Raw genomic sequence first — 24608 nt, 5'->3', positions numbered from 1 at the left:
CGAGAACATTTCATGTTCACATATAAGCCCATATCTTGAGACATATAGAGTAATCTTTACATGTTAAGTGAGTGTTTTTCTCAGCAAGCAATGGGGTGAAACCTTCAGCATCTTTCATCATGATTCTTCTTTGGAGATGGGCTCAGTCTCATTCTGGTCCTTTAAAGAACAGCCACGGATGTTCTAGGTCTTTCCTATACATTCCTCTGACATGCTTATGCAGACACATGACTTTGTGCTCAGCAATAGGCATATGAGTGCAAATCGGTACAAAGCCTTCCTTCGACTATTCTGTGGTTTTATACCAAATACAAACCTAAGAGTGCTAAACTGTGAAGAAACCTTGTTGCTGATAAAGAAATGAAGCCACGGCCGACTAGCCAAGGAGGCCCAGGCAGTAGGGGCGGAAGTATAACATCAGTAAATGTCTGGCATACTAACCCATGGTTCATGTATAATTCACTCAAAAAACTCCCAGATGCTAGGTGTCCTGAATAAAAGGGACAAAAGTTACAGTATTTTGACAATGTAATTTAAGACTTAGTGATTAGCTTCAGGAAATGAAAATATGTAGCTCAGACAAAATTAGTGAGGACAACAAGGCATTGCTCCAAGTGAGAGGGCTTCTCTAACGAAGTCACACACGAGGTGTATTTACAAACAGGAAGTGGAATATCATCGATCTTAGTGGAGAGCATTATCGGTAAGGAATCTTATATTTTTCATCTTCATCTTTTAATCTAGTTCCACAATGTAGAAGAAGGTCTCCCTGAAACAAAAGAGGGAAATATAAACTGGACTCAACTGAGCTTACTGGACTATCTGGTGTCTGAGCGAACTGTAGTGAGGAATCAGATGTCATTCAGAGAGCCCTGACTATCCCAAGAGAGATGTAGTGCAGAGCATAACATTGACATGGTTATAGTCAGAGGTTCTTTAGTCGGTAGTACCTGACACTGAATATTACCTCTACCAGTTATAATGTGGGCTAGCTTCTTACCACCTTACACTTCAGTTTCTTTAGCTAGTGATAAAATCAACGCAGGAAGTAGAAGTGATGCCTAAATGAAATAAAGGATTTAAAGTATACATCCTAGTGCTTGGGCAAATTGCTCAAAGAGCATTACACAATTAAGGTCCAGGTTTCTGTGCCCTGCTCTCTTGCCCTCACCAGTGCTTCCCCCTTTCTTTCCTCCTCTCTTTCTCTCCTGATCTGGTAACAGCTATGCCCTATGAATGCCAGGGCTTGCAGCAGTTAAGGGGCTTAGAGCAGGTTCTAAGTCTGGTCCTTTCCCTCGTCAAATCCCCCTGTGAGGTGATAGAAGCAGTCTGCATTGCTGCCCTCAGCATGGACAAACACCTGTCTTCCTGGTCACCACCACTTGGTGACACTAGTGCTGAGTCATTACTGGGGATTGGAGACTCAGATGGCTCTGGGAAACAGACGTGAGAGAGGGAACTGTCTCTTCATGTCTCTTGGTCAGACTGCTCTTCTAATTACCATAAGACAAGGATAGGCAAGGAAGAATCTATAACGCAGGAAGAATGGATGGAGCTTCCACATCAGAGCATATCTTCTAATACCTAAGCAAAATTCAGGTAGTGCACGTAGAGTTTATTTTCCACAGGGAAAATAAAGTTGCCATCTAGGTAGTTTGTATATACATATCACATATGCAACTATATTTTGAATATGCAATATATATTTAATTTAGAGTATATGGATCCCAATTAACTGCAATAGTATGAAGTCAGTAAGTACTAGCCGTTGTTCCATTGTTTTATGTACACATATACACAGAGTGAGAGAGTCTGGAAGGCTTTTTTTATACTTCCTCTTCTGCAACTTACATGACTCTATTATGATTTTGGCATTTAATATATCACTTATATAGAATTAATATGCATTTTACTTCTTTATTTTCCATCCTAAATACAGAACAGGATCCATAATGCCAAATGAGTTCTGTCTGTACTGGGAAATCTGTATGATATGTTTTAACATTAACTATTATCCAAATTATCAATGTTATTGACAAAGAAATGAAAGTAATTGAATGGAAGATGTTACTTTTTAGCAGATTACTTACATTAACTTGTTTCATCCTTAAATAATACGCATTCATCCTTTCAGCCTTGTGCCATACTCCCTTTATTCTAAAGGTGAACCTTTCTCACATTTTAATAATGTGATGAAGATACATCTTATAGGTACTATTACGTCACAGGCCCACTCATTGTTCTTTTGTCTCTGGGTAATAAATAATGATGCATTTTACAAGTGGTGACAATCTAGATTCTAAGAACCAAGGTATAAAAAAAACAGTCATCGGTTGAGCATTCCTTTAAGCTCTATAAATCTGGTGAACAAGGCTGAAAAAAAACCCCTATTTCAAATAATCTAATGAGAATTATAGAAACATGAAGATGATTAGAACCAATGTTGTGGGGACTGGTGGGAGATCCATTCTGGGTTTCCGAGGCCATAGAATTTCCTAGTAATGATGATGTTCCTTCAGGATGCAGAACTAGTGAAAAGTAGGGGTAAGATGTGGTCAAATAGGAAGCTGAACAGGTAAAGCCAAATCTATAAAGCTAGCAAAAAGGTTGGGCAATTTGCTAAGAGCTTAGAATTCCCAATTTAGGTGTCATGGATGGAGAGCTTGGTAGAGAGGGAAGGAGAGGTCAAGTCATGGCAGATCTAAGAGAACACAATAAAGGACATCTACTTCATCATATTTAAAAAAGTGGGGGTGAAAGTTCCAATTGAAAGATAAGAACACTGAAGTTACATAAGCCAAATAAATGTCTGGATTCAGGCTGCATGCCAAAGAGCAACAACACTAGTTACTGCCCTCTTTTAAGTCCCCATCCTCTTTATACGTTGCCAGGACCACCAAGGTCATAATTCTTTCTCTTTGGCCACATTGCTGACAAGCTCATCACTAGGTTGTCTTGTGCTTTACTTTATGCTGAATTAATGTGATACATTTAGAAAGAAAGCAAGAGTTTTCTAGTGCTTTAATTCTTCGGAACGTTCTGAAGGTTAAATATGACCAAATGTCAGGAAAAGTGTGCTCAGAGTTCAGCTATATCACTTGTAGTTTATCTTATACTGCCCAGTTTATCCATGGCTACTTTTATTAAATGAATAACGTGAATACATGTTTCCCCTCAGTGCATATGCAGGAACTTTTCAATGTTTACCCTCAAGGACGTAAAAAGCATAAAAATGAAAAGAAAAACAAAGAAACAGTTGAAAGAAGGTTCCTAAGTTTGAGTACTTCAATATTCTTTGGGATTTTTGGGTGACCAGAAACTGCATTTTCATTATATCTTAAAGGTATCAGCTATCCTTTTAGAGTAAAGCAATCGGGAAATGGCCTAAATTAAGAGATTTACTATGAAATATAACAACAGGCATAAAAGAGAAACACCGACTTTTCAACTAATTACAAAGGATCTCAGAAAGGAGAGAATAATTGTTTAAATGATGCTGCCATGTTGTGACCACACAGACTAAGTAGCACATTACAACCTTAGGATAATTTTGTTCACAGAATTTGCTGCTCTGAGCAATCATCTTTTCAATGAAAGAATAACAAAGAAAGAAAATAGCAATGTGAATTTTCTCACATCTTTGACTCATTTTTAAAGGAAAGCACAGTTATAACTGACTAAAATATGGGTTCTTTTTGATGAAAGACATCTTTAGATTCTATAGGAAAGATCAATGAATAAAAACATCAATGTTTAGGTTATTAAGATATGACAATTACAGACTATTTATCACAAATAATAGGGGCCAAGAAACACACTGCTGCATTTATCCTACTAGAGAGGCAAAGTGAAAAAATCATTGATAGAATAGGCAATTTTCTATTTCAGACATAGGTACCACTTTATCTGAAGGATGGAAATTGAGTACAAAAATCACAAACTTTGATTTTTGGAAACTTCATGACTTTGGGAGTTCTAATACAAAAGAGAAAAACAAGGTAAGAAGCAATGCTTAACTTATCTAGACATGACCATATTAGGAGGCCATGGATAAGTATGAAAGCCATAGACAGTGCAAGAGAACCAAGGATATAATTTTGATATAGTTTGGGACTATTTGGGTTCAAATTCCACCACCAATAGTTACTACTACATCTGTGACCTTGGACTAGCCTATCTCCTATCAAGGATTTTACAAAAATAATATGTCATGTAGGATCTGAAGATCAAATTAAGTGTTACTTATATAGCAGTCCATTGATGGGTCATGTACAGACAGAAGTTATTGATAATAGTTCTATCACAGTGATCATTATGATAGACATTACACAATGCTGGTGAACTGCACTAGTATTTAATGAAGGCCAAACAATACACCAAGCAACCAGAAGTGAAGGCATACTGTGTGTTTAGGATACCATTTAGGCTTTTATATTCCTAATTAGCTCTTCAGTTAACCCTAGCCTTGAAAAAAATACTTTTCAGATTAAACCTGAATGATAAAATAGGAATAGGATGAAAAGACTGTGGTTAGTATGCATTGGCTTATTAGATGGAGGAGGGGCAAACTTTATAAAGGATAGTAAATTGATACCCACTTCCATAATATAGATGAGCCCTTCAAGCACTGCAGCTTGTGGTATTTATCAACTTCCTTCTCAAGTATGTTACTGAATTCTTAGCTGAAAATACTAATTCACAATTATTCATTTAAGTAAGTAATTTGATCCAATTATGCAATGTAAACTATTGGCACTCACCAGGTAGTCACTCACCAGGTATTGACTGAATGGCTACAGTTTTTTCTAAGCACTCCACAAACACAAACTCTATGTGATATCAGCATCTAGTGTTGAAAGTTAGCTCTTCCCAGCCCTTTTGGTTTGTTTTGGTTTGAACCAATCCAAGTTTTGTTTTGTTTTGTTTTGTTTTTGGTCTTTCTCACCCTAACAGCTGAACTTTAGTTGATGATGAGTTCCTCATGTGAATGCATCTTACACTCCGATTAAGACAAAAAAAAAAAAAAAAAAAAAAAAAAAAAAAAATTAAAATCCTTTAGCCTCACTCTTGATTTCTTCTTGCCTATTCTGGGCATTATTCAGCCTGGAAATGGAAAAGATATTCTGTGCCCCCTTTGCTACTGTCTTCACATACCGGAGAAGCTGAGCCCAAGTCACTTTGTTAGATTAACAGCCTTTCAAGTCCTTCACACACAGCTGCTGGTCTCCACATCAGGTCTGAACCTGAATTAAATGCCACTGGAAGATTCAACTTTTCTCTGCATACTAATTTGCCAGAAGCATTATCTCCCAGTGTCTTTCAGAGTCCTGTCATCCATTTAGCCTATACTTTTTTTATGGAAAGGAATATCTTTTGCCCAAAAAAGTGCTCTAACAGAATTCTAAATACCTTTTTTTTTTTTTTTTTTTTTTTTAAATCTCCTGTAGGCATCTTTCCTTGAAAATTCCTTGAGAAGCAAATAAAGAGACTGCCAACCCAACATACTGGAAGACAGTAAGTTTGCACTTTGTGAAATGTAAAATGTGGGAGGGTCCTTTGTTACCCTAAACCTTCCCACTCACTCCTTCATCAAAGGGGTCAGTGAAGAACAAGCTGGCTATCATGTGGCAGCTTTTGGAAAAGGCAACAGCCCTAAATACCAAGGATATTTTCTCTTTTCACATTGCAATCCTATCTTGGTTTATCACTGGGGTCTTATTTTTTATCAACACCCTACTCTGACAGAACAAACAAAATGTCCTAGCCATCGCATCCTTGTAGTTGGGCAGAAGGAAAGAACCATAGATCCTGAGAGCTATCCTGCCTGAGTCAGTCTCAGGAATGTAAGAAAGGTAGAAAGGATCTGGGCTAAAAATAACATCCTCAGAGTAATTTGACAATGTGAGTTTCAACAAAATTCTGTTAGATTTGGTGGAAGTTTCCCCAGCACCTACCAAATCCTTTCCTGGTTTCCAAAATATGAGAGTTTTTGGCCAGGGGCTCAAAAAGCTTTGGAAAAAAATCAAAGATGTAAACCAGTATCTTCTGTTGTGCTCAGGTTTTTAATGTATCATGGGACTTATAAGCCATTTTAATTTCTTAGAGAAACAAAACTAAGGAGGTCATTCTGTACAGAGATTCTCTGGAAACTTGTCGTAAAGAATACTAGGGACACAAAGCCATTCTCTCCTCAGAGACCAGGAGCCCACTGAACATAGATTTTGTGCTCATTGTAAACTGTTGTAATGAAGATTCGTGTTCAGTGGGAGCACTATCAAGCAGTCCTGTGAGGTGTGGTGAGTGCCACCGTAAGTCTCCCAGGACACAGGACAGAACATGAGCTAGAGAAAGACACAGGCGTTTATAATGCTTCCACAAACCCAAAGATCACAGTAATAAAAATAATGCAGTACAGCAACAAGTTTACTAGTGAGCTCCCCCAACAAGCATGGGCTGCAGCTGCTCCCCAGCTTTCTCTGTGGATACCCTCTATCAGCAGCTGATTTCAGCAAACAGTCTGAATAGCCAATGAGCCAGATTAACCCCAATGCCCCCCTCCCTCCCGAACCAGGCTCTAAGAGTTACCCCTTCCTAAGTGCCATGGACCACATTCCCAGAGAATAAAGGCTGCATCTGTATTCAAACCAAGAGCCCAGAACAGGCACTTGGCACATCCGTAAGGCGATCTTCCTCCCCACTCTCCATACCTTCTCTGATTTCGCCTTCCTGGCATTGTGCACGAACCTACGACCCAGCTTCTTGGCATACCAGATCGAGGCAAACATAGCGATGCCAACGGAGATTCACAATGAAAGCCTCTGCACAATCAACTTCCCACGGAGGCTGAGCCCAGCGGATTCCGGCTGGAGCTGTCACTTGCGGGCTGTTGCTTTCTCCGAGTCTTTCGTGCCGGTTAGCCAGGGAGAGAGAGGGTGGGAGGAGGGAGGGGTTGGGGGAAAGGCAGTCCTGTTTGGCCGGTCTGCAGGTATATTTACATCCTGCCAGCAGGAGGTTCGGGAGAGGCGGTGCAGCCTTCAGAGCCCGCTCACACTCATCCAGTTGGCTAAGTGTAGGGCTGCGGTTCCTAAGCTCCAAACTCCATGTGTGTGAGAAGGAAGAGAAGCCGCAGTTGTCTCCACAGAGGCAGCACACCTCTGGCTCTCACTCCAACTGCATGCCTTGCTTGGCTGTTTGGCTTTCCACAGTCTTCACAGTGAGTGCTGGCGGCAGTGGCCACGTAGGGAAATTCACACACAGGCTCACGGGTTTCTCAGACAATGCCAGAGTGGCTGGGCACCAGAGAGAAGCAGAGCATCGTGGCTCTGGCCATGGAGGAACGAACAGGTGTTCCTGGAGCCCAAATCCCAGCCAGGTCCTCCAAGATGACCAGAAAAAAAAAAAAAAAAAAAAAAAAAAAAAAAAAAAAAAAAAAAAAAAAAAAAAAAGCCTCGTTTCCTATCCTTTCCCATTTTCAACTCACTTGGTCCAAGGAAGTTACATCTCTGTCCACAGCTGGCAACAGAGGGAGTTTACCTCTTAGGAGACTGACTCAGGACAAAGGGCAAAGTTAACAGCAGGAAGCGTCATTTCAAATGCCTCAGTGGAGGACTTTAGTTTCTAAGTCAGTGCTTTTAGATTTTTTTTTTTTCCAGTATGGGAACCTGGACTATGGAAAGAAACTTAAAGCTACCTTGTCCCAGTTTTTCTTGCAGTGGTATTGTCTCTTTTAAAGAGACAATTGCCATTGTGATAGGACCTGGGGATAGGCAAATTAATGACAGCTCTTAAACGATCATTCTTTGAAGAAATTTCATTTTTGATTCTATCAGAAGGGGTTTCCAATTTCAATTCTCTTATTAGGGTTTATACTAGCATGCCAGGTGCTTTTAGGGTAAAAAGTCAATTTTAAGGCACAGGTATTTTCTTCAATGAAAGACAATGCTTAAGGCCTTTGCCCACTGTACTAAAGGATAACACTTAGATAGACAAACTTCTTTCCATCTAGCCAGGCTTTTCTAGCTGACCTGGCAGAGGGGCACCATAAGCACATACGAATCAAAGACAGTCAGCATAACTGCAGACACCTGGAAGAGAATTCTCTTTTCTCAACAAAGCCCCTGTCAGCAGTAGGTCTGTGTGAGGTGGCTGAGGTCTGCCTCTCAAAAGGGCTGGAAACTGCACTCAACAGAGAAAGTATATTGTTAAGTGTTGGGCACCTTGGAGGCAACTGGAGGTGGGACAAGGCTGTCAGGTTTGTCATTAGCAGCTCAGGGGACTGTGTTCCTAGAACACACGATGCACAGTTATTGAAAACTATAAATGCACGATCTGGTTTCTGCCCTTTGATTTTTGCTTCTAACTCTTGTTCTCCCTGTCTTCTATTGGCCTAACCTATAAATTAAGAGAACTGGGTAGATGGCTCTTATGGCCATGTTCTGTGCTATGAATCTAATTGTGGGTTTTTATAGAGAGTTTAATGTCATTCTCGATGGCTGTGGTGAGGTGATTAAGTATTCTATACAGCCAACTATGGGCCCTACAGGGTAGCCTGGTTCCTTCCACCTTCTTTGGCATGCCTAGCTGCCACCCAGGGTTTGGTTTTGCCAAGAGCTATTTCTTTTGCTCTGTGCTCTCACTTCCTACAAGCACTATTTTCTTTTCATTTCCTTTTCACACTCTTAGGCAACCCCTGTGTACCGTTCTCCACATTACACCCTGTACTCCTTGGAGGAAAAGTACTGCAGAAATAAACGCATGATAGCGCCTGCTTGGGTTTCAAAGAGCTTGTCCACAAGCCCGCAGCTTACCCAGTGTTAGTTACTGTGATGCAAAAGGCATTCATGGTTTCTGCATACAAGTTTGTCCAAGCCATGCAGTAGTTAAAATAGCATTTAGTAAGAAGAGGAAACACAGGATATTAAAGGCCAGAAGGAGAATATTCACCCTAAGGTACGGAGTAAAAAATTTCTTCTGTAATATTTTAAGATGGAATCGGATAATGGAGAGTTTGAGAAGCTACTAAATTTCAAGCCATTGATAGATGCCATAAAGCAATACAAAGAATGCTCACTTACTCTGAGAGGACTAACAGACTGTACAATCACTTTTGCATTTTCTATAAATTTGCCTTCTCTGAAATCATGGAAACAGGAGCAGAGAAAACCTTTAGTATTTGGTCATTTTATTGATTTATTTTGCTTTTATGCTGCCTCAGATAACTTTCTCCACACATTTGATTGGAGGGTTGTATTCATGTTTCCAGGATGGGATACTTCAGAAAATAAATTCAGATTACCAACAAAGATTCATCTGAAAAACTAACAGTAATTACTGTTCGGTAAAGAGACAATTGGGGATACAAAATGCAAATAGAGTAAGGCATTAGCTGTCAGGGTACATACTTGTGTTATATAAATGTTCATCAAAATGTAGATAATATAAATTTATGTGTAACATGTGTCTATGTCAAACCAGGGAAAATTTAGAAATTAGGAAATACTGGAAGAGTTGGTAGAATACTGTAAATATTCAATTTCAATATGGATGTAATGTCAGCTGAATACATTCACTTCCACATTTATATAACAGTCTTCCCTGGGTTTCCAGGAGCAAAGGTAGCTCATTGGAACAGGATGGCAGCTGCCTACAGTTAATCCTAATTGTCTCTAACCATTGCTCTGCTGATTGAGACAAATAAGTTGCAGCCCTGTTGCATTAAGAAGACAGATAGTTCAGATACTTTCCCTCTGCATATAATCACCACCTGAATAGACCCTTTCTTCACAATTTCATCTTTAATATCTATCACATAGGAGAAGCCTACTGTGCAGCTGACTTTGAGATGCCACATTAAAATTATTTTAATCAGTTTTGGGCTCATACCAAAACACACATACACACCCACACACCCGTACGATTACTCTGAACACTCAAGGTCAATGAAATGTTTAAATCAAACCATTGGGTTTTACACAACTACTGTTTTCTGTCTGGCATATTAGTTACACTAAAAAAAAATGCTACTTAGACATTGAACAATCATTTTAAAAGCAGATTAAGAAACTAATGCTTAGAAACCAGTATCAATCTAGATTTTCTGTTGAACTTAAGAAAGTTCAACTAAAATGCATTTTTATCCTGTGTGTGTGTGTGTATGTGTGTGTGTACTGGTTTTATGCTCTTTTCATAAGAATGCATGATAGTTCATGGCTAGCATGTGACTTTTCCAACTAGTAAGCAGCAATTATGAAGCATAAATGACATAATTTGGAAGTAAAACATGATGTATATATTTGCCTTCAACAGAAATACCAAGATCTTAGTGTAAGTTTCCTCTGCACAGACAATCATGTTTTGATCTACATATTTTTATTATGAGATAAATAATACAAAGGTTATGAGTATCAATGCACATTATCACTTGGGTGATAACATAGGTGACTGATTCAGTGCCATAAAAATGTATTGAGTATATAGTACATGCCAAATGCTAGGGACTGCTAAAGGAATAAAATGCAATTGTTCCTCTCATGAAGTTCTATGCAGTCAGGGACATTAACATATGAAGAAATAAATTTCAATGCCAAATGATGTTATGTCAGATACGTATGTGTGACTTGTAGACCCCAAGACAAAATAGGTGTTTTTCAGTTTCTATATTATATATTCCTAGTAAGAAAAGTTAGCAATTAAAACACAGTAATTAATATTGATGTAAAATTTGAAAACTTTAAAAATATCACTCCTTCATGTTTGGTCCTGTGGTAAACAGAACTGATGAATGGATAATCAGTTAAAACTTACATGTGTCCCAATGTCAAAGTGAATCAATTCACCTTGTCATAGAAACATGTCTATCCCACAGATACAATCAGTTATGGCCAAGTGTGAAAAAACTTTTGGCTTATTGCAGATAATAGTTCCCTTGGCTTCACTATAAGTGGGCTAAAATTTATTTTTCTGCTCTCATAATCATCAGAGCTATTTCTGTGATGGTTTACTCTTTCATGCATCTTTACTCTTTTTAAAAAAAAAGATTTATTTATTTATTATTATGTATACAGTGTTCTGCCTGCATGTACGCATCAGATCACATTACAGAGGGTTGTGAGCCACCATGTGGTTGCTGGGAATTGAACTCAGGACCTTTGGAAGAGCAGGCGGCACTCTTAACCACTGAGCCATCTCTCCAGCCCCCATCTTTACTCTTAAATAGTTTATAATGGCATACTAGTATATATTGTACTATTACATATAATACTAATATATAACTATTTCAATGAAACTATTTTCTAGACTTACAGCATTTTTATATTTTGCAGCAAATTTTCAAATTATTTTTTACAAAATACTGATCTCAAAAATGAACCAGTCTTCTCATCCAACTGTATGCTACTTCATCTAAGACTACCCTCTATCAACTTTCATACACCATCTCTTTAAGCACATAGGATTTTTCTAGATACTTCAAAATATAGGTGGTGATTACAGACTATGTTCACCTTTTATTCTGGCTTACTACCAAGTGCTCTTTTTTTATTATTATTTTATGAGTCACATATTCTAGATGACATTATAACAGGGCATGATTCATAACATGCTATCTGTTTGTAGCTCTGCTATTATGTGCTCTGTAAGGATGGATGTGTAGTGGGGGTTCAACCACTGAGATATGCCCTTAGACCTTGATATATAGTCTGCATGGGACTTAGAACATCTAAGTATCTATTGGCCATTTCAACTTCCTTCTGCTCACAGTCTTTTCACTTTAAAACAGAGCTACATTCTTGTTGGTTATTTAATATTCTGGGCATTAATCTTCTGTGTATATCAGCCTTTTAATATATTTGTCCTCATCCTCTAACTCACCCCTTAATTTACTTCATGTTTTATCATTCAGAGCTTTCATACATATTTCAATGTACAGAAATCCATTAATATTTTTCTTTATGTTTGTACATTTTTTTTGTATTTTAAGAATGTTTCCCCTTCCAAATTTGAAAATATATTTTTTCATTTTTTTAGATAATTTAAACTTGTGCTTTTAAAACGTGTGCTCGTGTTTTTTCTTTTAGTTTAGCAAAATATAAGAATTTAACTTTCTTCCATATGAACAGCCAGATCAATTAATTAACTAATTAATTAATTAATCAATTAATTTGGCATTTAAGAATCGTGTTCCTTGTCCTCGCTATCATGCCACAGGCCAAAAGTCATATGTCTAGATGATATGTGTGTATATAATTAGGTTCTGGGTCCTTTTATATTGTTCTGTTTTTATTTGTGCCAAAATCTCATTATCTACATTTCATAGTAAATACTACATATGTTGAGCTCAATAGCATATTCAATGTGCAACTGAGCACTTCTATTGTAGCCCAACCTCCCATGTTATTGCCGTAAGAGATTTTACTCCACCTAGACACCATAGTTCCATCCACTATCAAACCAGTCATTTATGCTCTCAATGTCTCTTGCAGGGCATTTTTACTCTCAAACTTTTCTCACGGTAATTCCTACAAGCTGTTGATTTTTCCTTAATTTTACCATTTTTGTCCTTGTATCTGGATTAAATTTTCTTATACATATAGATATTTAATAGATTTTCAACATCAAATATCTGTGATAATCATACTACTTAGTCTTTTACTATTTTTCTAAAAATGCCTATTTTCACTTTATACTTGAAGAATAGTATGGGTAGTGATTTTCAAACTGATCATCATTTTTTCTGAGCTTTCTGAATATACTATGCCACAAGGTCTTATGACATTAATTTTCATGATGTAAAGGTACCAATCTAATGACTGTGTTTCAAGAAAATTCTTTACAGACCTTGAAAGATCAATCCTAAACTTCACATGAAAAACCCAAAAACCCAGAATAGCTGAAACGATCCTGTACAATAAAAGATCTTCTGGAGCAATCTTCATCCCGGATCTTAAGCTGTACTATAGAGCAACAGTAATTAAAACAGCATGGTTCTGGCATAGAAATAAGACGGCTGATCAATGGAATGGAATCAAAGACCCATAAATAAACCCACACACCTATGGACACTTGATTTTTTAACAAGAAGCCAAAACCATACAATGGAAAAAAGATAGCATCTTCAGCAAATGGTGCTGGTCTACCTGGACGTCTGCATATAGAAAAATGCAAATAGAACCTTATTGATCACCCTACACAAAACTAAAGTCCAAGTGGATTAAAGATCTCAACATAAAAACCAGACACACAAAATCTGTTAGAAGAAAAAGTGGGGAAGAGCCTTGAACTCACTGGCACAGGAGACATCTTCCTCAACAGAACACCAACAGCTCAGGCTCTAAGATCAACAGTTAGTAAATGGGATCTTACGAAACTTAAAAGCTTCTGTAAGGCAAAGGACACTGTCAACAGAACAAAATGACAGCCTACCGACTGGGAAAAGATCTTCACCAACTCTATATCTGACAAAGATCTAATATACAAAATATATACAGAGCTCAAGAAATTAAACTCCACCCAACTAAATAGCCCAATTTAAAAAGGGAGTATAGAACTAAACAGAATTCTCGACAGAGGAATATCAAATTGCTGAGAAAAACTTAAAGAAATGCTCAACTTTCTTAGACATCAGGGAATGCAAACCAAAACAACTCTGAAATTCCATCAAAAACTCAAGTGACAGCACGTGTTGGTGAGAATTTGGAGAGAGGAGAACACTCCTCCATTGCTGGTGGGAGTGCAAACTTGTACAAACACTTTGGAAATCAATATGGAGCTTTCTTAGAAAATTGGGAATAGTGATGCCTTAAGACACAGCTATAATACTCCTGGGCATATACAAGAAAGATGCTCCACTATACAAGGACATATGCTCAGTTATGTTCATAATTGCCTTACTCATAATAGCCAGAATCTGGAAACAAGATAGATGTCCCTCAACCAAAAAATGGATAGAGAGACTGTGGTACATTCACACAATGGAATACTGCTCAGCTGTTAAAAATAAGGAAATCTTGAAATTTGCAGGTAAATGCATGGAACTAGAAATGATCATCCTGAGTGAGGTAACCCAGATCTAGAAAGACACAAATGGTATATATTCACTTAAAAGTGGATATTAGACCAATATAGATGTCCTCTGAGAATCTTCAACCTGTGGGGGATCTGGATAGATGCTGGGACTGCCTGCTGGACTCTGGGTGAAAGTGGTATGGAACAATGGGGGGAATGGAAGAACTCAGAGGGTTCAGAAGCCCCACAAGACCATCAAGGCCAATGGTTCTGGGCCCAGGGATGGCTGCACAAACTGTTGCAATAACCAAGGACAATGCATGCAGTAAACCTAGACTCCCTGTTAAGATCTAAGCAACGGAAAGCCCATTCTCCACATTAGTGCCTGAGATTTTATCGTTTTCCCTCGGTGTGGAGCTTCGGTGGCACACAGAGGAAGGGGATAAAAGCTACCTGGATGATACTTTATAGGCTGTGGTCACATATTGGAGGGAAAATCAGGATGTAATTTGAATAAATTATAATAAATTAAAAAATGAATGAAAGAAGTATCTTCTAATTCATGTAACATTTCTCCTTTGCTAAATAGCTTCTTTGTATTCTTGATTGCTTTTTAATCAAAAAAAAAATTTTTTTTTGTAGATCTACGGGTGTGCATGGTGTGCATGCATGTATGTGCATTCTTATGTGTGTGTGTGGAGTAAGTGTGTGCAAGTGTGTAAGCATAAGGAGGACAGTGTTTGTCAAAGGGTGGTTTTCCTAGTCATTCTTCACCGTGTGTATCGAGGCAGGGTACCTCACTTGAGCTGGAGCTAGCTGATTAGGCTAGTCTAGGTAGCAAGTTCTAGCTGATTAGGCTAGTCTAGGTAGCAAGTTCTAGCTGATTAGGCTAGTCTAGGTACCAAGTTCGCTGCAGAGAAGCCCCTGTCTCCATCTCACTCCTAGTTATAGAGAAGACAGACTCACCACCCTGTTTTCTCTGCATTTCCTTGGGAACTAGGGGTCAGAGCTTCGGTCTATAGGGCTTCAGTCTTGCACAGCAAGTGTCATACCCACCTGAGCCATTCAGCCAGCTCCTGACCAATTTTTAAAATGTCTTTGTTGCTGCTCTTTTAAAATATCTTTTCCCTCATTTTGTTATTCACTGTATTTAAAGCACATATTCTTCCATTGTATACAATGGCTTCATATAACTCTCATTGTTTTCCCTCCTAGATCGCATCCCGTATTACTACTTGCATATATTGTCAGAATTTAGTTTCTATTTTTCACTTTTCTTTTTACCTTGCATTAATTGACCCTTTTAAAAAGTGAGATTTGGGGGTTGATTTTTGTCTTTGAGTTTTTGTTTTAGTTGGAGTTTGGCTGGTCACACTGTGTAACCCAGGGTGATTTTGAACTTGCTGTATAGTTGAGGTTGGTCTTTCATTTGTAAACCTTCCAACTCTGTTTTGTGATCACTGGAATTGTATGGCACACCACAATGTCTAGTAACAGTGATTATTATTCATGAATTAGTATTAGTATATGTATTTATTTTAGATACTATACTTCTTTTTTAAATCTACTTTTAAATTATAATTTTTTAAATTCTGGCCTTTAATAGATTTTAATTTAAACCACGTTTAATTGTCCTTTTGTTTCCTGTTTGTTTTGGTGTCTGTTCCTGTCCTTCCCTCCTTTGAGGTTATTCCCACATGCCTTCATACTCATTCTGAGCTCTGCTTTAGGCTGGTCCTTCTGAAAGATGCTCAATTGTGTAGCTGCTGCACTGGGAGAACTCTATACACCTGTCTGGCAGTTACTAGTAGACTAGTGGAAATTTTAGTAGTCCACAAGGGGTTTCATGTTGACTTTCCACCTCGAATCCATTCTCTGCACAAATAATTTTTTTCATTTCTCTTTAAATACATAATAGATTCTTGACCTCCTTGATGTATTCTGGGGCTGGTGAATAGAGCTTTTTAGAATGACTTTCACTGAAGAGAATCTCTCTGTTTTCTCAAGTTTTATTCAGAATCCTCTGTCCGTCTTTTAGCTGAACTAGCATCAGGTACCTGGTCTTGCGAGGGCATCAGAAGCCCTCATTGCTGTCCTAGGGCCCTTTATTGACCCCATAAACTCCAGTAATGCCACAGTTAACTCAAGAGCTTACAGTTAGGGTATTCACTAAATGTGAGCACAAATAAGGCACAGTAGCACACCTCTAATACAGCTCCAAAACCATTATGACCTTAGCCTATACAGGAAGCTTTAATGTTTAAAAAGCATGCGTGGGAACAGGATTATAAAATTTATTGTAATATGAGCTATTTCATGCCATAGATTATAGGAAACCCAAAGCCACCATTATACAATAAGTAATCATTTAAATTTATCTGCCACCATATAATATTTGATTTTTACACCTAGGAAGTCTGCATAGCTCTTTGCACATAGTAGGGACTCTTTATACAGTTTTGTAATAATAGAACAGGAGCATCATGGATGAGTGAACAAATGAATGATTGTAACACTACAATTAGATGATAGTCCTGCAATAAGAAAATAAGGCATGCTACAGACACAGACACAGCCCTCTTTCTTATCCTTTACCCATAGTTTTACCTCAGAATAATCTTAACAGTCACAAGAGATGGTTACTGGATAGCTTCAAAGGGCTTTGAAAAATATAATTTGTAAGAGTATCAGCACTTTTTTATATGTGTCCTACAAACTGTCTCATTTTTGTATCGTAATTTCTTATCCTCTATAGAAACTGAGATATACAGATAAACAGAGAAATAATAAGAAAACAGAGAAACAAACACAATCTATTAATGAATAAATAAATAAATAAATTTTATTTTCTTACAAAAGATAAACCCACTAACAAAAACATACAATTCATTTAATTTTCCATCCTTCCACCTACATAAAACAGAAACAGCAGCTGTTGAAATCATCAGCGCAAATGTCAACTGTAGACAGTGTTGCTGAAAATATGCTGGATATTAATCGCACCCTCTTGAGCTTAAAGAATTTACAAAGTTTGTAAGAAATGTATAACCATTTTTTTAGTGTTATGTCTATGAAGGATGACGAGAAGCAGAGTTGAGGAGCTCATTATATGTTCTCACATGAAATGAAAACATCTTTCCTTAAATATATATTAAGGGTCTTGAAATATTAAGTGTCATGGTTTTATTTAGCATTACCCTAGAGCTCTTCCTCCTTCCTTCATGCCCTACAAATCTAAATAAAATATAGATAAAATTTAAGTGCAGGTTATGAATGAATTGTATTTCTGAGACTGGCTTATTTCGCTTCACAGAATGATCTTCTCACCCCAGCCATTTTTCCTTCAAAAGTCATGATTTCATTTTTTTTTACAGCTGGATAAAATTACATTGTGTGTATGTACCACATTTTCTTTATCCATTCTTACACTGATGGACATCTTCACAGCTCCATCACTCTGCTGTTGTGTAGCTATAAACAGGGAAGTTTAAGTATCTCTTCATTTTGCTGACTTATGAGAAATGTTCACCTTATATTATCGGAAGTATATCACATGTTAGAAAATACTCTCATCTCATTTGGTCCTCACAAGAAACTCTTGAGTCTGATAATATCTTACTTCTCCAGATGGAGGAAACTAAATTCTACAGAAATAAAGTAGCTTATCCAAGTTATGAGGAAAAGGTAAAAAGATTGGAACATGAGACATTTTTGAGCGCTAGTAGAAATTTAGTCAGAGAGGCTGTATTCTGTAATTATTCATACTAGTAAGTGTTCAACTGTGAGGGACAGGGCAGAGTTAGAGGCTGAGGAGAAGAGGTGACAGAGATGATGAGGGCCTTTTTAAGATGACAGTGGTAGAAATAAAGTCAAAAGCAAAGGAAATGCTCTGTCTTGATCTTCTTGATGGGTTTCAATTACTGACTCATTGAAACAGAACATTGTTTTTCACATTTACTGTGTTCAAAACAATCATTTAGTGTATATATTTTCTTTGTGGATCATTTCAGGAATGTAGAGACCAACCTGTTTCCTGCCATTGTATTCTTCATTCCTAATGAAGAGTCTGTTAGATGGTTAATTCCTTAATGAGAATTATTTAGCACATCAGTGAAAGAAGGGATCACTGAGATACCAAATCTATAATATCTCATGTGATTTTTTTTATACTGAAAACTAGGATTCAAAGTCAGGGAAGAACTGAACTCAGGAGACTTAAAGAAACTTGTAAGTAAAAAAGGAATTTACTCACAGTGTCTTCTTTCATTGTAGATTTTTTTCCCATCAATTGTCTCATCAATCATTAAAGTTATTGTGAAGATAATATTTATGACTTTCATTCATAAAATTTAGATACTTGATCTTTTTCTTATATCTGATTAGTATTATCCATGAACAATAGTTTCTAAAAAGAGTCTTTTAAATTTCTTGTGTTAACGTTCTTTTTTTTTTCTTTTTTTTTTTTTATTAATTTATTCTTGTTACATCTCAATGTTTATCCCATCCCTTGTATCCTCCCATTCCTCCCCCCCCCCATTTTCCCATTATTCCCCTCCCCTATGACTGTTCTTGAGGGGGATTACGTCCCCCTATATATTCTCATAGGGTATCAAGTCTCTTCTTGGCTACTTGCTGTTAACGTTCTTGTAACTAGGTATTTATGGTATTCTTTTTCTAGTTGTTTTTGAAATGTGGATGTGTCGTTGCAAATTATAATATGTATACTTCAAATTGCTCCAGGATACTTACCCGGTACCCTGAGATTTTCCCCATTCCAATGATAAATGAAAGGAGCCATGACACACATTTTCATTTTAGTGTGGAAATAAGACAGTAAGATACATAATTACATATACTGAAATGTCATTTATAGAAAAGCTCCCATTCTAAAAGACTCAAGTTGCAATATTAGAATTTATTCATAGTTTTGGAATGCATGATACATGCTAAGGTCACAATGGTATTATATATGGTTATTTTTAATACATTAATACAAATGATGAATATTATCCAACTGTGGACATGGCAAGCTACAAGAATGACCTGACAATGTATGCCCATTTGGAAATAGTGGCATGACTGTCATGTCATAGGAATAACAAAGCACTTCCTGTGTGGATTTAAAGCCTTCTTTCTCTACAAGATGGAACTCTTACCTGGCACAGTTATTGGGGCAAACAAACTCTGGCCAGAGAAGTCATAGTCCCAAGAGGAGAATCTACTATTACACCATTAGTGAGACATATTAAACTGATTCCTAATGACTATCCATTACGTCCACAGATTAGTGCGTATCTCAGATCTCATGAGAGAAACTTGTATTTGCAGAAGATGGCAATTAACACAGAGACTCAAGATGCAGCAAATAAGTGACTGCAGAGTGCTCAACCTTAAGTGGGACATCTGTATCCTTCCCATTTCCCCCCAATGCAGAAAGACTGTAAGAGTGAGGGGCAGGGGGTGACTGTGATGGAATAAGTGTTTTCCAGATATAATGGGACAATTGTACATATGAGCTCATACTAGCTGTGACAGAATGCACAAGACTGTCAAAGCTCAAGCCTGAGAAACTCCCTGCATGGAGTAGGAAAGAAGGGCATAAAGTTCCAAATGCATTTGAGGAGCTATTGGTAATTGATGACTACTGGGAGATGGAGAATCAGTTTTAACTGAGGCATGGCATCTGGTAGGTATAATATGCTCCAGAAAATAACCACTTACTCAAGAGTTTATAGGCAACAGAAATTTCACTCAATGAGCTTTAAAAGAAAATGGATAAGAACACAATGTTAGGTGGGTATAGAAGAGGGGTGGATCTGGAAGGGGATGGGTGATGAAGATGATCAAAATGCAATGAATGGGATTTCCAAAGAATTAATACAAATATCTAAAAACAAAATATTGCCAATTCAATATTTTGTTTTTTTATTTTTTTCAGATTTTTAAAATTAATTTATTCTTGTTACATCTCAATGGTTATCCCATCCCTTGTATCCTCCCATTCTTCCCTCCCTCCCATTTTCCCCTTATTCCCCTCCCATATGACTGTTCCTGAAGGGGAAGTAAAACATCACTGGCTTTTGCTATGAATGGGATGGGAAGCAATTTCAGAGACCAAATGTGATTTTGATGGTGGTTTTTTTTTTATTGCTACTCATTCATTGAAAATTATGACGGTAGGTAGTCAAGGCTCAAAGCAGCAAAGCAGTTAACAAGTATTGCTTTCAAAGTTCAAAGGAAACAGCAACGTGAACAAAACTAATATATTCAGAAATTTAAAATCAGTGGTTAGGTTCCATCTATATTTTAAAAATGGATGCAACAGATGTGTTTCTGTGCTGAATGTCATAGAGAGAATCACAGCACAGATGATTCCAAACTGTTTAACCTGAGAGGCACAAAGGTTAATCTCCCCAATGGATGCAGAGAAAACAGAAGATAGAGTAAGATTTTTGGAAGAAAGAGGAAGTTCGTTTCTGGGTATGGTGTCCTACAGATATATTTTAGGCATCTGAGCAGAGACTGAGTCAGCAGGTAGGTATATATGTTTAAAGAAGATACTGGAAGAGAAATTGAGTTCAATATCTTCATTTCAGGCTATAATAAATAGATAGCTCAAAGACAAAATCCACGAACAACTTGATGCCTATAATTATGTATTTAATAATACTTTTCATATTTATTAGATTATGAATTCTGAGAGAGCACTGTGTTAAATAATAGAAAAGATGGACGCCTATACAATTGGACTGGCAATGGCAAAATTTCACATTATTTAAGCTGGGGAGAAGGCTGAAATAAGGAAAGCATATTATGAGATTGATATATTTAAGGACAGGTAGTGCTCAAAATATCCTCTGGAATCCTTCTACATATAGATACTAAATGTTTGTATCTGCAGTACTAAGTATCATGTGGTTAAAGTGCTTATTAAAATTAACATCAATTTATTGAGTCAAATACTTAATGCTTATCTTATTCAATATTCATATAATTTTTAGAATTTTGACACCATTCTACACAGGAATAGAAGTTAACTTACTACAAGCCATTGACTAACAGTGACTCAGACTGAATGCAAGACATGCCCTGATTTAGGATTCCAGCTCTCCATAAAAAAGAGAAGATGCCATCAAATGATACACTCTTTTCTTGTAAGGCAGGTGCACAGCCCCCTGTAAACGTGCTAGCTGTGCCTGGATTGGAATCCTGCTGTCACATTGTATTGTTTTCTTGTAATATTCTTTGTAAAGTACAGTCTTTGTAAAATTCATTTATTATAGAATATGGAAAGAACCCAAGAAAGATTCTACTCCCAATTAACAAAGTCATACAAAGGCAGCACTACCCAAGGTAATCCCACCGAAAACAGAATTCCTGAAAAACAAGTTAAGGTGCCTCTATCCAGTAACCCACAAACAACGTCCCATTAAAAAAAAAAACCACCTAAATAAATGCTTTATTAACGTGCAGTATGAACTGCAGTGCTGAAAGTTCAGAGACCATGGTAAATCACAAAGACAGGGGATGAGAGATAGTCATAAAATTTGCACTGTCATGGAGGGGATGGTTGCCCACTGAGAGAAAATAAATATGATTGCATAGGAACTGGATTCAAGAAAGTTTCCAGTCTGTAAGAGAAAGAAGCTATAGGTACAGAACGGAATGGAGCCTTTGGCAACATGAAGCAGTGGAAGCATTCTAGAATGGTCCACTGTTTCCCTAGTAGTCAAACATATAGCATACTATTCTTGGCATTTGCTTAAGATAAATGAAAGACTATATTCCTCCAAAAAGACTGCACAGACATTTTATGAATGGTTTATTTGTAGTAGTGCCAAATTATAAAAACCCAATTCTCTGCAATAGATGAATAACCAAAGTGTATTTGTAGAATGAAATACTATTAAGTGAGAAAAAGAATAAACAACAGTATGTATTTCTTCTCAAAGATATTGAAGTTGAATGATATCAATCAGAAAATTTAAAGAGCACAAACTGGATGATTGTAGTCATAAAAATTCAAACAAAACCATGAGTGGTTGACTGTCATTGATGCATAGGTTAAGGGAAAAGAAAGCTTATAAGAGAGTACAAGGAGACATTAAAGGAAGATAGACATAGTCATTATCTTTACTGTGGTGACAGGAATACAGGTGTTGCACTACTTATAAGCAAGTTATTATGTGTACCAATCTTACTTTAATAAAGCTATTATATCATAAAAGAATATTGGCATCTGAAATTTGCATTTTTTGTTTCAGTGGGAAGATTTTAAGAACAAACTAGTTTATATAAGTAAAATATCATGAAGGAAGGTAAAACTGGGACAAATTAGGAAAAAAAAATCATTCTGTTTCCTTTTTTAACCCCTCTCTCTACCTAACTTTGTTCTTTTAGCTCTCACCTTCAGCAATTTTTTCCTAATGAAATTTCACACTTGTCCACTTCTGCCACCATGTTACATTTAGCGACAGTGCAAGTATTAACAGTGTATTTTGGGTTTATGTCTCTTGTCTGCTCTGCATCACAAGGACATCAATAAAGAATTTAAGGAAACCCAATCAATTCTACTTTTCTATTTTCTTTAGTTTTCCTGCAGAAACACACCTAACCGTAGTACTTAATTTTGATCTCAGAGATTGATTTTTCTCTTCTGCTCTGTGCTGCTTGCTTAGGGAAACAAAGTTCTCAAAGGCCATTCCCTGGTCTATCCATCTCAGCAACCTTTGGCAGGCAAACTACTCTAAAAAATGCAGAGGATTTTGCACACTGTCTTTCTTTACTGGATGCAAGGAAACCAGTAGGTTTTTTAATTTGAAAAGAAAATAAAAAACATAGTCAAGGATCATGTATTCATCAACACATATTAAAGTTTCATCACATTTTTACTGAGCATTTAAAAGGCTATAAATGCATGTGAGAATATACTAGAAGGCCTAACGGTAGATCTAAATTCAGACTCCACATGTGGCACCATTTGGAATTCCAACTACATCACATAGGAAGGCTTCTCTGATGAGAAAGAGCTGCTGCAGATTCAGGCACAGACAGGCACAAATGATCAATTTGTTTCCTTTCGGCACAGTTCAAATTACAGTTTTGTCTCTGCAACATTGAGCTCTTTCCAGCACATCCATTAAGGCAACTTGGCTCATGGTGAGGTTGTCTGTAAGACCTAATGTCTATGAGAGCGAACAGAACTATTGCCAAAGGAATGTGGAACACTAGGTTCTGAGCAAAGGACTTTTGTCCCAACACAGTAGCTCATGAAAACCTGGGTGACCAATGCAACACCAAATCTCCAGGCAGTTGGGTAGGACAACTCAAATTCCCTCAGCTCATTCCCAAAAGCTACATAGAAGATTTTTTTTTCTTTTTAATGTATATAGTTGGTTTGCCTGTATGTGTGTGTGTAGACTTCATATGTGCTTGGCACCCTCAGAGGTCAGAAGTGAGCATATCAGATCCCCTAGGTTGGAGTTACAGACAGTTGTGAGCTGTCATGTGGGTAATAGGAATTGAACCCTGATCCTTTGAAAGAGCAGTCTGTGCTAACTGCTAAGCCATCTCTCCAATATTCCAAATTCTTAGTAAGTTTATTTAGAAGCCTTAATAGTTACCTCTCAGATACAAGAACTTTTGTCAAAAGAAATGCATCACATCCAGGTAGATTTAGGCCAGCTACATGCTATAGAAATCACTATTTTCCAATCACAAACATTAAGTTGTGGTGCCTTTTGTAGTAATGTTCTAAGAGGTTCATATAGCTATCAAGTAATCATGAATAGCATTATTAGTTTAATATATACTAAAAGTTTGAAAGCTAATCCCCACTTTGCTAAGCACAGCGCTAACTTTATACCTGTTATATGGATAGCCAACCAGTACCTGCTTTGGTCCTTATACTTTGAACTTCTTGCTCAAGTCTCATGCTTCGCTATACCCATGGCATAGACTTCTCTTTCCAAAATGTCCATTCAGTCACTATGTCACAACCTTCATTGTTCAGTAATGGGAAATTGTTCTTCTGGCTTTTCTGTCCTTACTTCTCAGCATTCCACGTATAAGAAGCCAACCCTCATCTCTCTCCTCTTTCTCTACTTGCATTAGAAATCAAACATCTTGGCTTTATTCACATGATTGTGGCAGTGCTGGGCTTAGCACCCAGGACCTCACACCATGCCAGGTGAACACTCTCACCCTGAAGCCCATCCACAGTGTCAGAACAGAGGCTTTTCCTGGAGACTTTTACTTTTCTTATTCATTAGAAGGAACATCTGCTCATCAATATTTGGAAAGGGAAGTGATGTGACTTTGACTAGTTATTGAAATTTAGTTTGAAAAACTTATGGCCAAGTCATCACCACAACATAAAGCTTTGCTTTGAAAGTTAACCAAATTGTGTGCCCATAATCAAAATGTTCATACAATGACACCCAAACTTGCTTTACAAAGAAGAAAACCCAATTCAATAGGCAGTAATTCTAGGCTTATAAACAGGTATAGGGAACAGAATGTATGTGACACCTGTCACCTCACACTCCTGAGCCTTCCATTTTTGTTGAGGAAATATATGACCTGAAAAGATTATAATAGACTCTGTG

The 24608-nt window shown here is 37.3% G+C and overlaps 1 protein-coding gene across 14 annotated transcripts in view; it reads right to left on the bottom strand.

Annotated features, from left to right (window-relative positions):
• The window catches only part of Dlg2 (discs large MAGUK scaffold protein 2), a 1899378-nt gene that overhangs the window by 863476 nt on the left and 1011294 nt on the right, over window positions 1–24608 (bottom strand). Inside the window, exon 1 of one of the 14 annotated variants that reach the window (XM_051148935.1) lies at window positions 6708–7017. The exons of 12 other annotated variants lie outside the window; for them this stretch is intronic. In XM_051148935.1, coding sequence (XP_051004892.1) covers window positions 6708–6785 — 78 coding nt within the window. In that variant the 5' untranslated portion in view covers window positions 6786–7017. Of the gene's footprint in view, window positions 1–6707; window positions 7018–24608 lie in introns of those variants that run through there. One more of the 14 variants, XM_051148937.1, reaches the window with a different exon arrangement.

The sequence above is a fragment of the Acomys russatus genome, chromosome 7 (assembly GCF_903995435.1).
Source record: "Acomys russatus chromosome 7, mAcoRus1.1, whole genome shotgun sequence".
NCBI lineage: Eukaryota > Metazoa > Chordata > Mammalia > Rodentia > Muridae > Acomys > Acomys russatus.
The sequence above is the reverse complement of the archived record's forward strand: the minus strand, read 5'-3'. Positions and strand labels throughout refer to the sequence as shown.